Source organism: Panthera uncia (assembly GCF_023721935.1).
Source record: "Panthera uncia isolate 11264 chromosome A3 unlocalized genomic scaffold, Puncia_PCG_1.0 HiC_scaffold_11, whole genome shotgun sequence".
NCBI lineage: Eukaryota > Metazoa > Chordata > Mammalia > Carnivora > Felidae > Panthera > Panthera uncia.
Window position 1 is genome coordinate 53,443,486 of NW_026057578.1, and position 17,297 is coordinate 53,460,782.

The window sequence follows — 17,297 nt, forward strand, 5'->3', positions numbered from 1 at the left end:
TATGGTTCAACCTAAACTCAGTTGTTGATAGCCTGAGGGGAGAGAAAGGATACAGAGAGACACCAGAGAGGCTGGCCAACAATGACAGGTACAACAACCAGCAGCCCCCCCCTCCCCCCCACCCCGCCCAGCCAGATAAATGCGGTAGGTCTTCTGGAGAAGAGGGAGCAGGATGAAGGAAATGGCTATGGGTCTGGGACAGTGGGGCTTGAAGGACGGAGAAAGTCACTCATTTACCAAAATGGCTGCTTGAAGGGTGAGCAGACGCAGGGAGAGGTGCACGCCCGGGGCCTTGTGTGGAGTCGTGAGGCATGATGAGGAGGGACTGAGGAACTGAGGCTCGAAGGGTGGTGGGAAGGTCAGTAGTCTAACTGGATTTCATCATCTCCGTTGGACAGGATGGAGCTCCTGAGCACTTAGGTGTTAAGAAGGAAGAAGAGGTTCAGGAACAATAAATGGTTGAGTGAAGGAATTATGGGAAGATAGTGTGGTCGAAAGTTGCGATGAGAAAATTGACCGAATTCTTGGTGGCTGAGAATAGCCAGTGGTGTATTAGGGACAGATGAGGACCTTAGGAAGGAAGAGGTGGTGTGGAATTGAGTGAGGTGGGGCTACATGAGAAAGGCAGGAGCAAGTGATACCGGTGAGGAGGGCATGTTGGTATCATGGATGAAGTGGAATTGGCTTAACTAAATGTCAAAAAATGGCAGAGTTTTGTCTAGAATTTTGAAAGAAAAAAAAAATGTGATGCATGAACCACATCCAGGCAAGCAAGCGTTCTTTTCCAAGGGCAACAGAAAGGCATTTGGGGACACGAAAGGACTCAAATGACATTTCTCTTTTCTCTCAGGTTGATTCATCCAACACCATTAAACAAATACTTACTGAGTACCTACTACGTGCCAAGCACTGTTCTATTTCAGTTACACCACTTAGCCAGACATATACCCCTGCTCTTGTGGAACTGAATTCTAGCTGTGAGGGGTGTGTGTGTGTGTGTGTGTGTGTGTGTGTGTGTACAGATAATAAATAATAACCATAGCAAATAAGTGAACTATCCACTATGTTTGAAATTAATAAGTACTAATTGAAAAAAAAAGAGATCAGAATAAGGATGGTCAGGGTAGGCTTCATTGAGAAGCTTCTAGATGACCTAGATTACAAATTCTGTATTTTGCAATATCCATCATGCTGTTAATTGACCTCATTACATTTTCAATTTGGCAATTATGATTTTTAGTCATTTTTGATGAGGATGTTGGCTAAAGATAAAATTATTTTCTAATACCACCAGGAAACCAAGCAAAGTCCACAGCAGAACTCTTTCTGCTAAATATTTTTCTACAACCAGTATGACCAATTGAGCATTGATCTTTATTCACCCAATTTTGTTCCGTGCAATTTTAAATACAAGAGAATTTTTTAAATGCATATGTCCTTCAGATAATTCATATCCATTGTAGAAAATTTGGGAAACATTAAAAAGTGTAAAGAAAATATAACAGTTCCAATTTCTCGAAATGATTTCTAGATAATTTTGTAACCAACATCACCATCCCCACCAAAGAAATTTAAAAAGCAGCCCTAGTGATCTACCACTGAGAAGTCAAAGGCTACACCTGAAGCATGAGTGGACCTTTCTCCAAGAAGAGTTCCAAAAGCTTGTTAGCAAAGGTCATGTCCCATAGCCTCTAACACCAAATACGAACACTGTGATGAATTGTTGTGATTTAAATGCTATTTGGATATCTACATTCTGCTTAGGCAAATGTTTTAATTGGTTTCATTACTTCGAGGTCATTCCTTCCTTATTATTCTTTACTATTCACACACTGGAAGGGACCTGCTTATCTTTGTAGAAATGGATCCTGTTAGCATCTGAATCCCATCTGTGCGTGAATGAGAGTTCAAGGTTGACATCATTTGAATACAGTGCCTCTGTGGTTCTACAAGCAGATGGGGTCTGGAAACTTGGGTTACTACTGGCTTCATTTAGATAACAACTTAGCATATTATTTTTCCCTTTTCATTAAGATCATTTAACAAGCTGTACAAAGGTTCTAAGCATTTTACATTATTATGCAAAGCAGTTCACCTTATCTACATGTATAATAATGTCTGACAACTATAATATCATCCTTAAATGGTTGTGCAGAAAGTACAGCTCTGTGCCAGTGTTTCTGAGGCCATCAGGGCACAGAGGTCTCCAAACTTGGTGGGGCTTACGCTGCTGGAGAGGGGCAGCGCCCAGGCTTACTCCCAGGGCAGATGCCAAAAGGGTTTAATGACCATGGAAATAGGACCACTGCTTCTTTGGACTTGGGGTTTCCCCAGGCCATGACCTATTCTTGGAAGGCCACATGTCCTCACCCATCAGGAGGAGCCGGAGTACAAAACCCTGGCCCTCCGGTTCCTGACTTTGGCTGCAGAACCTGGTCCCCAAGCTGAGGAGTTGGCCAACTGCCTGCCCCCTGGGGAGGAGGCCATGTATTTTTAAAAACTGTCAAAATGAGCTTTAATACCAGCTGTCGGCCTCATCCATCTTCAGTAATAACTTACTGTCAAGTAACAGGATCCTCCAAAGACGGAACGTAATGAGTCTTTCCGGTTAGCTCTACGGCTAGGAGCGGTGATAGGAGAAATACACATGGAGGTGAAGGCAACTAAAGCTTATTCTTTAAAAAAAGACCAATCTAGTCATTCAGAGTCTGACATTTCTCTCTACAGCATCCAAAGAAAGGGCATGCTATAGAAGGTGTGTGTTGTCAGTAACGTGGAGCACAGAGGGGTGGGCGTAGGTGACTTTCCAAAGGTTTCAAGCAGACTAGAACAGCATCTGAAATGTAGGCTCCAAACCACCTTCATCCGAATCTCCAGGGAGCATGTTGAAAAGGCAGATGCCTGTCCCTTGCATCCTCTAAATGAAAATCTGAGTGGTTGAAAAACCGCATGGAACAGCATTGTCGAATGGTCGGAACTATAAATCTTCCAGGTCTGTCTTTGGAACAGCAATGGCCAGTTTCCTCAAAGCAGTGGGAATACCGTTTGTTGAAGAGGGCATTATGGACTGAATGCTTGCATCATCCCCAAATTCACAGGGGAACACCCAACCCCCCAATATGATGGCATTTGGAGGTGGGGCCTTTGGGTGGCAATTAGGTGATGAGGGTGGTACCCTCACAAACGGAACTATCGTCCTTGTAAGAAGCCAGAGAGCTAGCTGGCTCTCTTTCTGCCATTTGAGGAGACAACACAGTGTGGAGGAGGTCTGCAACCAGGAAGAGGGCTCTCCCCAGAACCTGACCGCAATGGCACCCCACTCTACCTCCGGCCTCCAGAACTCTGAGAAATCAATCTCTGTCGTTTATGAGCCACTTGCTTTAAGGTAGAAAGTTATAATAGCCTGAGCTGATAGGGGCAGAGGTTTTCTGAACACTGGTTGGCCTATTCAGTTTTGGCCCCATACTTAAGGACTCTTGTATTGCCAGCTCAGGCTAAGAAACATAAAGGCTTCTTCACGAGACATGGAGGGTGTCCTCTACCGCCCTCCACTCCTGCCAAGGAGAAAACAAAGTTTTCCCTGAAGTTTTTTAGGGATGTGCATTTGTCAACTACTGAGGTAAGAATGTAAGGGGAGTATGTGCTCAGTACGGCCAAGTATGGTCTTGGGACCTGGGCTTCTAATGAAAGATGGGTCACATGTTTAGGATGAGGAGTTTCTTGGAACAGCATGTCCTCGAATACCTGAAGAGTCTAAAAAGTGGGAGTGGGTTGGCACTGACACTGCCCAGTAGGGACCACACTGAGGGTCTCATGGAGCCAGAGCTCTGCAGTGGGGCCCTCTGAGGAAGCCCATGGCTGGTGGATACACCAAAGAGTTCCAACAAATGAGGAAAAATGTCAAGGAGATTATGTGACACACAGCCAGTCTGGCACGGATTGGTGTTGTGTAGCACGTCCTACGAAGTTGGTCAAGGGTCCTACCCCAGCTAGTCCTCACACGGCCCTGTGAATCACAAAGATGGCGGGCAGTCCCATTCGCCAGTAAGCGAACACGTTCGGAGAAGCATACTCGCTTGAGGCCACAGGGTTAATAAAGATAACGTGGCACTCCTCCCACACTCGGCTTTGGCGGCAGCTCCCAAGTCTGTAAGTGGGACACCGCTTCATGGGAGAGCAGACAGCACGCCCGCAAGGTGTTAACACCTGAAATGATTGTATTCGTTACACGAATCACACACTAGCAAGTGAGTGTGGCTGAGTTCTCGTGAGAAACAGCCCAAGCCAGCCCTGTATTTACCCAACAGTTTTATTTTAAGAGAAAAACTTCCAAGCTTTTCTACCCTCTCTCACAGTTCTAAACTTTGGTCTTAAATTAATTGGGCATTCTAGTATGGGGCGGTAGAAAGGGTACCAAAGTAGTTAATAAGGCAGTTGACACATAGGAACCAAAGACAAAATTGTACTGGCACCAAAAATACTGTTTGGAAATGTCAGTTTCAGTAGACCTAAAGATTCTAATTATAATTTAAGACTATAATTTGTGATGCACTTTGGGAGAAAACACAGCCAGTTTTAGCTCCCTAGAAACATGATTTAATGGCATCTGGCCTAAGTCACGTGCGAGGGCTTGGTAGTTCAGTACTGTAATTGAGCGGGGCTGTTGATGAAAAATGAAGGCACATTTAATGCAAACAAATGAGCAGAGTCACACAACTGTAAGATGACTGACCTTTATTGTCCTTTGCTGTCTGTGCAGAGGCAAAGGAACGGCAAAGCAGGGTGCGCTTGGGAAATCTCGGTCTTGCAGGAAGGTGATGGCAGAAGTCCCACCTGGACCGAGGATCGGTGGTCCACACTCCAAACCGCGTGGGGACTCTGCCCTGGCTGCCTTCCGCCACCGTCAACAGGCTCACACTGGGGCTATCAATCCACCTTCCACCGGGCCACCTGCTGCCACACAGGGATGCTGGAACCTTTGTAAATACGAACCTTCATCTACCCCAGGCAGCTGGAGGACTTCCCATGGTGGTTTGGGACAAGACTGACGACGACTGTCAGTTTTAACTATAAGCCTTAAAGCAGTTGCTGAAGCCAAAATGTGTATCTGTCTTGTGTCCTTTAATTGCTGGTTTCTTCCTTAATTGCTACGTGTAAATCCAACTCTTTCAGCTATCCAGACACTCATTATACACAGGGATTTTAAGCATCAAGTCAAAATGGAACGCACAACAGCGAGACCTGAAAAGTCAGGAGGACTTGTTATTTCCAGGGATAAGGTACAGAATACACGTGCTTCGTCTAGACTAGCGATCCACATCACTCACCTGGATATATATTCTGATGTAACAGGGTACCCCAACTCCAGGTACCAAAACCCAAACGTCTAATTTATATCAAAGGCAACAAAGAGATACAATCAACTCACAGAAAACAGGAATGGCAGATGAAGAGCAAACTCTCATGGGTGAGAATATCTTATTTCTCTTGGAAGCCTTCCTTCCTGGGCTGGTGTTGGAAGGTTGTACCCCTGAAGCCTGATCTCTGGGTGTGCAACCCTGCCCTACCACGTACCAGCCATGTGACCTTGCGCACGTACCTCATGCCTCACTTTCTCCAACTCTGTAAGGGGGATGAGAACAGGGCCCTCTCATGGGATTGTAATGAGGAATAATAAGTGAGGACGCATAGATGGAGCGTTGAACACGCACTCGTAATTAGCTCGCGAAGGCACAAATCCTGTTTTCCAGTGCCTGGCACATCGCGACCGTTCGAGATTCATTTACCGATTGAGCAAATGAAAGTAAGACCCGGGTGAAGAGAGAAAAGCTGCAGCTGAGAAGCGGGGGCTGATGAACATTTAGGAAAACATTGTGTGACAGATAATTTCCAAAGAGTAAAGTTAAGACCAGGCTTGAGATTCTGCTTTCTCTTGGAGAGTTTCACTAATTCAAATTTATTATTTCAACATACAAAGATGTGGTGGTAGAAAAAGAAAACACACAAATAATAAATTTATTAGACTCCTCTCTAAAAATGTTTCCCTGTAGGCACTGAGTGTTCAGTAAATGCTAGAGCGACTACTTCCCTGTATTGAGTCTGAGTTTTCCCAAAGATCAATACACACATAGTCTTCTCATAATACGTTTTTTATTACAATATCCAAAAAACTGAGTATGCAAGTTTAGGAGGTCTCGAGACCCCTTCTTCAGTTGTAGGAATGTGCCATCTCAAGACTGTATATTTCAACTATAAAGAAGTTCAAATGTAAAGAAAAAAATGCAATTTCTTCATAAACATTCTGTGTGTCTTTTAACTACCAATCACATATTCTCTTGTAAACCCTGAAAAATTCCCTGTAAAGCAAATAGTTCTTACACACACACACACACACACACACACACACATATATACACACACACATCCATGGATGTGTGTGTGTATATATGTGTGTGTGTGTGTGTGTGTGTGTGTGTGTGTGTATATATATATATATATATGGTGTGTGTGTGTGTGCGCGTGCGTGTGTGTAAGTGTATGGTAGCTCCCCTTCCCCAAAGATCAGCTGTTTTCCTTAATCATCTGTATTAGTGTCAACAAATGGCTACAGATACATATTACTTTGAGAATTAAATACATAATTGTGAAATTTAAACAAGCCGAAGGGCAAGAGGAAAAAGCACTATGCGGATGGCACATCTGGGGGGAAATGACCACAACCTCTGTCTTTCGGAGTCACCGGTCCGGTCCGGCTTCTGCGGACGGACTTTCAAGGAAATTTCTTTTATTGCAAGCATAGCCCCGAAGGCACTGGAGTTTCCTCGCGACTGTCTCATCTGGTGGTTCTGGTGCTGCTACCCGCAAGCGCGTCCACTCTCCCTGGACAGTCTGGGAGCCATGCAGGGGCGAGGGGCACGGAGCCAGGGCTGCCAGGACCGGGGACCTCGCAGGTGCCGCCTGGCCGGAGAGGGAGCCCAAGGGCCTGAGGACCCCGCGTTCGGAGCGTACTGTAGTTCACATAATTAACGGCAGCTTTGGTGCATTCAAACCGTGCCCGATGTCTTTTTAATGAGGGGTTCTGTCAGCGTGAACAACCCGAAGGTTGTTTTCAGTTGCACAGGAATAAAGTGAAGGAACGTTCCTCCTTGCCTCCCGACCCCTGAACCTGGCCGGGAGGAGGGCGGCTGGAGAGTGGGTGGCAGGGCGCGGCGCGGCAGAGGAGAGGCGAGTGGCAAACAAACCAACCTGCACGCGAAGATGAACGAGGCAAAGGAAGCCAAGAGACGATGATGAACCACCGGACGGAGCGGAGCCCGCTGCGGAAGGGCCCGTGAGTGCGGCTTCTTCTGGGGGCCGGTCCGCTCGGCTCTGGGGAGGTGAGTGCGGCCCCGAGGGCCCAGAGGTGGCTGGGGCTGTGGCAGGGGCCGTCACTGCAGCGCTCTCACGAGGTAGAGCTTCTCCCCGTGCTCGCTGGTGAAGATGGGTGCCTTTTTGTAGTGTTCCACCAACTCGTCCATGGTGTGAAACCGCCGCTGCCCGATGCAGTAGACATTGTCCACAAGCTGCACCTTGAAATGTTTGTTCTTCCCTGATGCTTTCAGAGACACGGAGAAGTCACTGGGCTGGGGAGGAAACAGAACACGAGTCAGGGTGGGCCACGCGCAGGAGACGGGGGATCGCCACCACCCGCGAGCACAGGAGCCCGGTCTCCTGCGGTGTCTTCTGCGACACCTGACGCTGAGGATGACCCGGAGGCCATCCAGGGTTCACGTGTCCGGACCCCGAGCAAAACTGCATTTTGCTTAGTACAGCTTCAGTGCCAAATAGATTTTAGTGTGAAAACCGGAGACTCCAGGGCCTGTAGGATACCGGTGTTAACCGGATGCTGAAGAGACTTGCATCTTTTCAAATTTCCCAACCTATTTGGGATAAACTGGGAATCTGTAAAAAGTGGATTTGCATATAGGCAGCAGCTAGAGATTTCCTTTCTGCTGACTATCAGAAATTAAGCCATCAAAAATTTTCAAATTCTAAGCTATTTAAAAATAAATACTTTAAGAGCAGTTGAAAACTCTGGCTTGCATTTTAAACATGGTTGGTAATATCCTGGGGGTGGGGGGTGGGGGAGGGGTGGCTGTACTATGGTTTAAGCACAAATTTTCCTGAGAAATGTTTAAATTTGTGATTATGTCAGTGCCTTGCTTACCTTTGAATACATTTTTAGAAAGATACCATTATTTTTATTAAAATTGGTCCTGCCTCTTCTGAGGCACTAAATAGCTGGTGAGGCTGAGGAGGGGAGTGGAAGGAGGCTGACCTCCCACAACGGCCTCAGAATAAAACCCTACTACCCACCACAGCCCATCGGGGCTGTGTCTCCTGGCCCCTGCCTACAGATCAAAATGAAGGAGATGAAAGTATGTCCCACCCCTAGTGCCATTTTCACATCTGTTCACGTTGTTCTTTGAGCCATCCTGTCCCCCCACCTTGGACAACTATTCCTGTAAGGCTCAGCTATAAGGTTTTCCACCTGGGGAAGCCTCCCCATTCTCAATCAAGAGAAGTTCTTCCTCCTCATCTGGCCACATAGCATAAAGCAATAGCTTCCAGTGGCAGAAGCAGAGTGCATTCTAGTAACTTCTCTGTAATAAATAATTTACACGCATGTCTTATTCCTTCATTATGCATTAGGCCAGGTAGACCATGTCTTCTCCACCGCCATATTTTGCCATATTTCGCCATACAGATGGTGAGTGCCTACTACAGTTCTTTTTTTCTTTTTTTAAAGTTCATTTATTTATTTTGAGACAGAGAGACCATAAGCAGGTAAGTGGCAGAGAGGAGAGGAAGAATCCCAAGCAGCCTACACACCACCAGAGCAGAGCCCCAATGTGGGGCTCGAACCCATGAATTGCAAGATCACGACCTGAGCCAGGATCAAGACACTTAACTGAGTGAGCCACCCAGGCGCCCCAAGGCTACTACAGTTGGTGACTGAATTCCTAAAGCAGGATTCAGTGTTCCCCAATACCCAGCACCTTCTTGCTGCTGAGGACCCACCCAGCTTTGTGTCCTTCCCATGGGGACAAAATGTACAAGCATCTCAGCCATTGTCTCTTACACAGAGTTTACAAACATTTGATACAAAGTGTGCCAATCTTGCAAGACAAGTGGAAATCCCATGAAGTCAATGACAGCTCAGGGAAATGGATGTCTGGGGACATTCAACTCTGTAAAAGCACCTCGGGGCTCACCCACCAGTCACAGCTGCTATCATAAAAGAATCAAGAGACAACTGTATTCATAGTTTGTATTTATGTATCCCTCAGTCTCAAACAGACCAAGCAGAAACAAACCTTTGAGGGAAAAGCCCCATCTTATCTCCACACTTCATCCCAGGGCTTGATGTCCCAGAGGAACATCAAGTGGTAACAGGGTGAACCTTCAGGAAGACACAGGAAGAGTTCTCTCCAATTCAGCCTCAGGCTACATGTGATTTTCAGAATCATGGCCACTAAAGGGTCGGGGGTGGGGAGGAGGACACAGAACTTGAAGAGCATTTCCCACACCAGACCTCTTAGAAACAAATCATCACGAACCCTGATGTCACAGATGATCCGGTCAACCCACCCTATCGACGTAATATTCTAAACAGCAAACAGCACAAGACAGCGTTGGTTCTAAGCAATCACTTGACTGCATAATTCTCAAATCATGACTGTTTTCGCAGGACCGAACTAGATAGATGCAGCCTAGCGTCAGCGTCCTCAGAATCATCGCCCAAGCTGGTGGCTGTGTACTGTTCTAAAAAAAGAACGGAGTGAAGCAGGTGCGGCCTGACGGGTACTCCACGCGTGAGCGAGGCCTGCGGTGTTGGCGTCATTGTGGCTGTCACAAGTTATTAGTCCTAGCGGATCAGGACACCACAACCGCGTGCAACAGTACATACAAGTTATGAACCACTCAACCCTCTCCTGAGGGCTTCATGTTTTCCTTAAAGCAAGGTTTAGTTTCAAGCTTCTAGTAAATTTCATTGAAATATATGTACTCTGGGACAGGAGTCTGTGTCTTTCGGAGAAGACAGAAGGCCACCTCACCTTTACAGTTTAGCACAAGCGGGGCCCTACGCTGGTTTTATAGATACTTCTCAATTCACAGAGCAGCATCGTCGTGGAGGCGGTACATGAGTCAGGGTCAGTACATGACAGACCCAATTTTCATTAAGCCAAATGACCAGATGACTTTCTGACCAGGGAGATTTGCTTCTAATTTAAGCTCCTTAATGTAACATCATGGCGCGTCACGTGTATGCGTGCATTAACGCCAGTAAAACTGATGCAGCAGAGAAGCTAATTGTTAATTTCATGGGCTCTTGAGCAGAAACTAAGCTTAAAGTTAAGGACACAGAACGAACCAAGTTTATGTCAAGCAGGAATGCTGAACATTTGGGGCATTCTCAATGCATCCTGAGTAGAATTTCCAATCTACGAACTAAAACGCAGTTACATGTTCTCACAACCAGCACTAAATGAAGCCTGAAGAGGAGCTAGACCAGTGGCTCTCAAGGTGTGCTCCCGAGACCAGTAACGGTGGCAGTGTCACCTGGGAATCAGCCAGAAAAAGCAAATTCTCAGGCCTCGCCCCAGACCTGCTGCCTCAGAGACTCCAGGGTGGGGCTTAGCCATCTGTGTTTCATTGAGCCATCCAGGGGATGCTGAGACAGTTTGAGAACAGAAATGAGATCTGGGCCAACTACCAGCAGCGCTCTCAGATGTTCAGAGCCATGAGAAAAAGGTATGAACATGACTGATGGGCTAAGTAGCCCCTCGAAGGAGGGAGCTCCATGGCCAACCTCACCTCCAGGCTGTGGATGCCTTCCTGATTCTAAGGACTCTGGCCTCGGAGCGTCTGGGTGGCTCAGTTGGCTGAGCATCTGACTTCGGCTCAGGTCACTATCTCACCGTTTGTGAGTTCGAGTACCACAGCAGGCTCTGTGCTGACAGCTCAGAGCCTGGAGCCTGCTTTGGATTCTGTGTCTCCCTCTCTCTGCCCCTCCCCTGCTCATGCTCTTTCTCAAAAATAAATAAACATTAAAAAAAAAAATTAAGGGGTCCGCCCCTGCTCCAGACTTTGCTGTGTAAAACTGCCTCGATGAAACACTGGGACACAGGTGGGGAGAGTGCTCTAACATCTCTTTTCCTCAGTTTGGGCCAATTCCCTGGGCCCGACAGAGATGGAGAGGCTCCAGAGTCAAAACAACTCTGCCTCCAGAGAAAGCTCATGAGGCAGGGGAGGACCCCTGGGAAGGCAGTGCCGCCATTCTTGTCCACATTTCCATGGTCCTTCCAGGCTGGTTTTCTGGAACGACTCGGCGGACTTGGGTGAAATAAACCATGCCACGCTCCCCTCGACCAGTAGTGCTGTGCTCTGGACCCTCACTTAAAGCTTGTCAAAGAACCTTAACAGGGTTTTGTGTGAATACCTACACTGAGAAAAGAGGACCCAAACAGACTCCAGCCCCGCATTCTCTCTCCACACACGCTTTTGTTTTGGGGTGTCACTGATCGGAAGGCACAGGCCCCCATGAGGTAGTAAACAAGCTTTCCATGACGGGGCCCAAGAGCGGAAGCCTGTTGAGTGTCCCTCCTCGGGAGGCCAATGTGTCGCAGCGATTGTGAGGTGGGAAGTGTGCCAGACTTGGGAAGTCTTCATGGTTGGTGGGGGTAGAAGCCAGCACTACCGTTTTTGCATCATGGAGAAGTTGAGTGCAGGCATTCTTAAGAACCCTGCACTTCCACTGCAGGAAGGTGTTCTAGACAAGTGCTCTAGAGAAGCGTGCACATGTGTACTAGGCTACAGGTTTAGGAACGTCCGAGCAGCATTACTCATAATGACGTTGAAGTACAAACACTCTTCATCTCCACCAACAGGAAAATGGACACATAGATGAGGTATATACTTCATCACACAATGAAATCGATCTAACAGGGAAAAATCTGTTATAAGATGGCCAATAGGACTGACGGAGAAATTTCCAGTCCCCCACCGAAGACCCCCCTTCCAGGTTCTTTTTCCTGCCCTGCTTGCTTCACGTGCCAAATTACTACTAATGCAGAATGCAGAAGTAACAGGCTACAAATTGTTCCCTCTGCTTACGCTCGGGGCTCAGACCTCTGGAGAGTGATCTCTGAGCCCACAGGTGTAACATAAACCTCCTGCCTTCCGAGATCTCCGAGTGCCACTTGGTTCTTCCGCCAGGTGATCCAGACCAGGTCCCATAACGTATCAACGTGGACTAAATAAATCTCATACAGTACGGACCAAGAGAAGAAAATGAGAAAACAATAGCTGCAGTATGATACCATCCACAGGATTCAAAAGCAGGCAAAGCTAAAATGGACTGGTTAGGGATATACACATAGGTTTAACCAATGATGAAAATGATTATCATAAAATCAAAGGTAGCAGTTATCTCTAGTGGGAGGCGTGGTGCAATCAGGAAGCTACTATGGGGGTGGGCAGGAGCTTCTGGAGTGCCAGCAGTGTCCTATTTCCTGACCTTGACCTGGGTTAAACACATACTTCTTAAACGACATTTTCTGGGTGCTATGTGTCATAATGAAAAATGTTTTGAAGACGATAAATCTGAAGCTAGACCTGGCCTGGCTATCCACTAGTCATGTGGCACTAGCATTTACTGCTTCAAATATTGCTTCCCCCTCTTGCCTACCTCTCCTCCTCACCATCCACTCTTTTGGGACACCGGTTACGTGTACGGTAAACCTTTCAGTTGGTCCTATAAATCTCAGTTCAGCCTTCTATAACAGAATACCATAAGCTGGGTGGTTTAAAGACAGAAATGGACTTCTCTTAGTTTTAGAGACAAGGAAGTCAAGATCAGATTTGGCAGATTTGGTGTCTGGTAAGGGCCTGCTTCCTGCTTCATAGATAACCATTTTCTCATGGTGTCCTCAAACGGCGGAAGGGCCAAGAGAGTTCTCTAGGGTCTCTTTTCTCATGGCACTAATCCCATTCATGAGGGCTCCTCCCACCCTATATCATCACATTGGGTACTGGGCTTCAGCATGTGAATTTTGCAAGAGATAAAGGGAGACACACACACACATTCGGTCCATAGCAAAATCTCTTGTGCTTTTCTTTTTGTGTGTGTTTTAGAAACCTAAAATTTCTATTCCTTTGAGCTGTCATCCCATTTACTAATCCCTTCTTTGGCTGTGTTTAATCTACTGTAAACCCACCAAGTTGTTAATTTCAATTACTGTATTTTTTGGTCTTATAATTCTCACTTTGCTCTTTTTGTTTATTACTTCTAATTCTCTACTCAAATTCATCTTGCAGAATTTCCTGAAACTACGAATCCATTCACCTTAAAAACCACACTTACACATTCAAAATCTGGGTTTTTGTAGGTCTGTTTCTATTCTCTTTTTCTCCCCTCTTTGTTTTTGGTAATTCAGCCTTATCTTTTGGTACTTTAATTTGAATGCTGCATATTGATATGAGGTTTGTAAGGCTGATACTGTCTTCCAGAGATTTACTTGCTTTTGCTTCTCTACTCAGTGAAGGTAGCACAGAACACCTTAATACAATGAGGAACAGAATTAATGACAGTGTGATTTATTTCAGGTTTGCTTTGGGCTTCTAGTATGTAGACTTTGGAGAGTCCATACTAAAGGCCTGGCTTTTTGTTTTTTTTTCTGGGGCCATGCCTCCTTGGTGGCCCTGACCTCTAATTTTTGCCCCCAGCACCATAGGCTCCTGAAAGGCTACTTCTTGGTTGCTTTTTGCTTATTTCAAGGTTTTGTCCAGCTTTTCTAGTTGTTTTCACCAGAAGTGTTAGTCTGTAAGAAATCAGTCCACTATGACACAGGTAGAAACTGGTCATGTGACATTGGGCAAGTCGTGATTTGTTCAGACTCCAGGTTTCTAGTACAGTCACACTAACTGAGAAGGAGGACAGTTGGTTGTATTACAGGCTGTGGAACCAGGCTGCCTGGGTTCATATTCTGGCTCCTTTACTGACTAGCAACACAACCTTGGGCAAATTTCCCAATGGTTTGCTGCTTCAGTTTTCTCAACCGCAAAACAGATAGAATTCCTGAAACTGGGAAGAGACTGGAACAGTTTAATAAACTACAGTCATGTCAGGAGTACAACATCTTTGGGGAAATATTAAGCGAACACCACCATTTAGGGGCTCTTCTTTAAGTTTGTTTTATGAAACTTTATAAACACAGCAATCAGCATCTTGCCAACTTTTAAAAGATTTCTTTTGATTAGAATCTCTAGAGAATACTTAACTTTCCAAACAAACTAGAAGAGGTCTATCTTCTATTGCAGAAGCATCACATTAAAAAAAAATTAAAAAAAAATTTTTCCAATGTTTATTTTTGACAGAGAGAGAGAGAGAGAGAGAGAGCGAGAGAGAGAGAGAGAGAGCGCGAGCACACACATGAGCAGGGGAGGGGCAGAGAGAGAGGGAGACACAGAATCCAAAGCAGGCTCTAGGCTCTGAGCTGTCAGGACAGAGCCCGACGCGGGGCTCGATCTCACGAACCTCGCAATCGTGACCTGAGCCGAAGTCAGATGCTTAACCAACTGAGCCACCCAAGCGCGCCCCCCCCCCAAAAAAAATTTTTAATATTTATTTTTGAGAGAGAGATAGAGCGTGAGCTCTGAGGGGGAGGGGGAGGGAGAGAGGGAGACACAGAATCCAAAGCAGGCTCCAGGCTCTGAGCTGTCAGCACAGAGCCCAACGTGGGGGTTGAGCTCACAAACCATGAGATCATGACCTGAGCTGAAGTCAACACTTAACTGGCTGAGCCACCCAGGCAACCCAGAAGAATCACATTTTACTTCACTCGTGATCACGTGGTCATCCTTGTTTACATCTGTCTCTCTTACTACGCTCCAAGCACCTTGAACCAAAAGGCCCATTTCTAGTTCATTTTTACGGATGCTAGAGAAAAAACCAGATCCGATATGTAAGCACTTAATAGGTAGCCGCTGAACTATCTGCCACCAAGCATCTTTGAGGTCTCCTGATTTCCAGCAGAGGAAAAATAAACATTACCAACGTGACAGCTACTTGTTTGCTCCTTCTTTGAACAACAAATGGTAAAGCTGTGTCTCTTGAATTTTGTCATTTTTGTACTGTCGCCTTTCTTATAGTCTTGTTTTCTACCTGGAGTACCATATTACTTGTCTATTGCTGTGTAACAAATCGCCCCCAAATTCAATGGCTTAAATACGGTGAACATTTATACTTGCAATTTCTGTGGCTCAGGAATTTGGAAGTGCCTTAAAACTTGAGCTGGAACCACTCAACTCCTATTGGGCTACAGTCAAGACATCATCTAAAGACTTAACTAGGGATTCAGGAGCTGCTTCCAAGAACCAGGTTTGCTCGCATGTACCAGTCAGGAGCCCTTGAGTCTCTTCACAACCTGACAGCTGACTCCCTCAAGATCAAGAGATCTGAGAAAGAGCAAAGCCACAATGCCTTTTACAACCCAGTCTTGGAAATCACCTAACATCACTTCTACCACATTCTGCTCATTAGAAGTGAGTCATTAAGTGCAGTTCCTCCTGAAGGGGAGGCAATCAAGAATTTGTGGACATCTTTTTTTTTTTTTTTTTTTTAAACGTTTATTTATTTTTGGGACAGAGAGAGACAGAGCATGAACGGGGGAGGGGCAGAGAGAGAGGGAGACACAGAACCGGAAACAGGCTCCAGGCTCTGAGCCATCAGCCCAGAGCCTGATGCGGGGCTCGAACTCACGGACCGCGAGATCGTGACCTGAGCTGAAGTTGGACGCTTAACCGACTGAGCCACCCAGGCGCCCCAGTGGACATCTTTTTAAGCCATCACAGATACCATGTTTGTTAAACTTTCTTTGGCTGCACTAAAATCTAACTAGATACAGTCTTATACTTTCTTTTCAATTCTGAAACATCTGCCCTCAATTCCCAACGTCCCCCCTACCCCCTTTCAATTCCCATCTTTGAGATTCCTCCCATTATCCACATTTTCTTCCCTGTCCTTCTCCAAACACTATACTTACTTGGTTCCATTTCTCTTGGCTGAACGCCATGCTAACTTTTCAAATATTATAACATCAGACCATGTCTTCTTGTTCTCTCCTTCTGACTGTTCCTTGAAGGAATGATTTTTCTATTCTCAAAGCTTTTGAACCAGAGATTCTGAAGAATTATCATTTGGGATAAGCAATTCATTTTACCCCCCACTTTTTTTCTTCAGGAAGTCATCTTCCAAGTGGAATATAAGGACAATTAATAGACTGGTAGAAAATCAACCTCTCTCTGGGCTTTTATTAATATGTCATCATTGTTTTTGTTTAGGTTTTAGGCCCCCTATTTGAATATAATCCCTCTAAGGACGAGAACTTGATTTAACTCCACATGTCCACACTGGGATCAGAGTAGATGTTCAATAACTGTACTGACTTTGGGGCCCCTGGATGGCTCAGTCGGTTGGGCGTCCAACTTTGGCTCAGGTCATGTTCTCCCAGTTCGTGGTTTGAGCCTCGCGTCAGGCTCTGTGCTGACAGCTGAGCTCAGAGCCTGGAGCCCACTTGGGATTCTGTGTCTCCTTTGCTCTCTGCCCCTCCCCTGCTCACACTCTGTCTCACTCTCTCTCTCAAGAATAAACATTAAAAAAATAAATAAATGTACTGACTTACAAATTTCCAATTCTGGCCATCTCTTCCATTATTCATTTCTTTAGGTAATTCTCACATCTCACCTCTTTGCAATTTCTGCTCACAAGCGATCACTTTTAGAAAAGAAAACTAAAGAACACACCCTCTTTGATACTGTTTCTACAGGTTCATCAGCTTGATATCCACTGTTTGAAATATTTGCTGAAAAGCACTTTGCATTTAATAAAACAGATGCCCTGGTCAAATAATACTCTCCTTTCCTCAAGATTTAACCCTTATTTTCTCATTGATGTAAATAAATAAATAAATAAATAAATAAAGTCAAGAACAATCTGTAATATCCTTTATTTCTACCTCCATCCCTGATAGCTTAAGTACTAATATGATTTTCTTCTAAGCATGTGGGTGGGAAGAAATAATGGGAGGGTAGGTAGGACCTTGCTCCCAAGCACTCCTGATTCTTAAACTTCTACTTTTTTTTCCACTTTGGGGAGTTGAAATTGTCCTTTGTGTGGTTCGCCAAGTCTCCCAGGTAGACTCTGGACTGATTTCCGGTCATGCTGGCTTTTGATTATCAACGATTTATATGTATAT

General features: G+C 45.6%; 1 protein-coding gene across 2 annotated transcripts in view; it reads right to left on the reverse strand.

The window, feature by feature from the left end:
* Nucleotides 1-6,133: 6,133 nt before the first annotated feature.
* The window catches only part of NCK2 (NCK adaptor protein 2), a 153,262-nt gene continuing 142,098 nt past the window's right edge, over nt 6,134-17,297 (reverse strand). For both annotated transcript variants that reach the window (XM_049651244.1, XM_049651243.1), the window contains exon 5: nt 6,134-7,622. In XM_049651244.1, the coding sequence (XP_049507201.1) occupies nt 7,428-7,622 (195 nt within the window). In that variant the 3' untranslated portion in view covers nt 6,134-7,427. The remainder of the gene's footprint in view (nt 7,623-17,297) is intronic.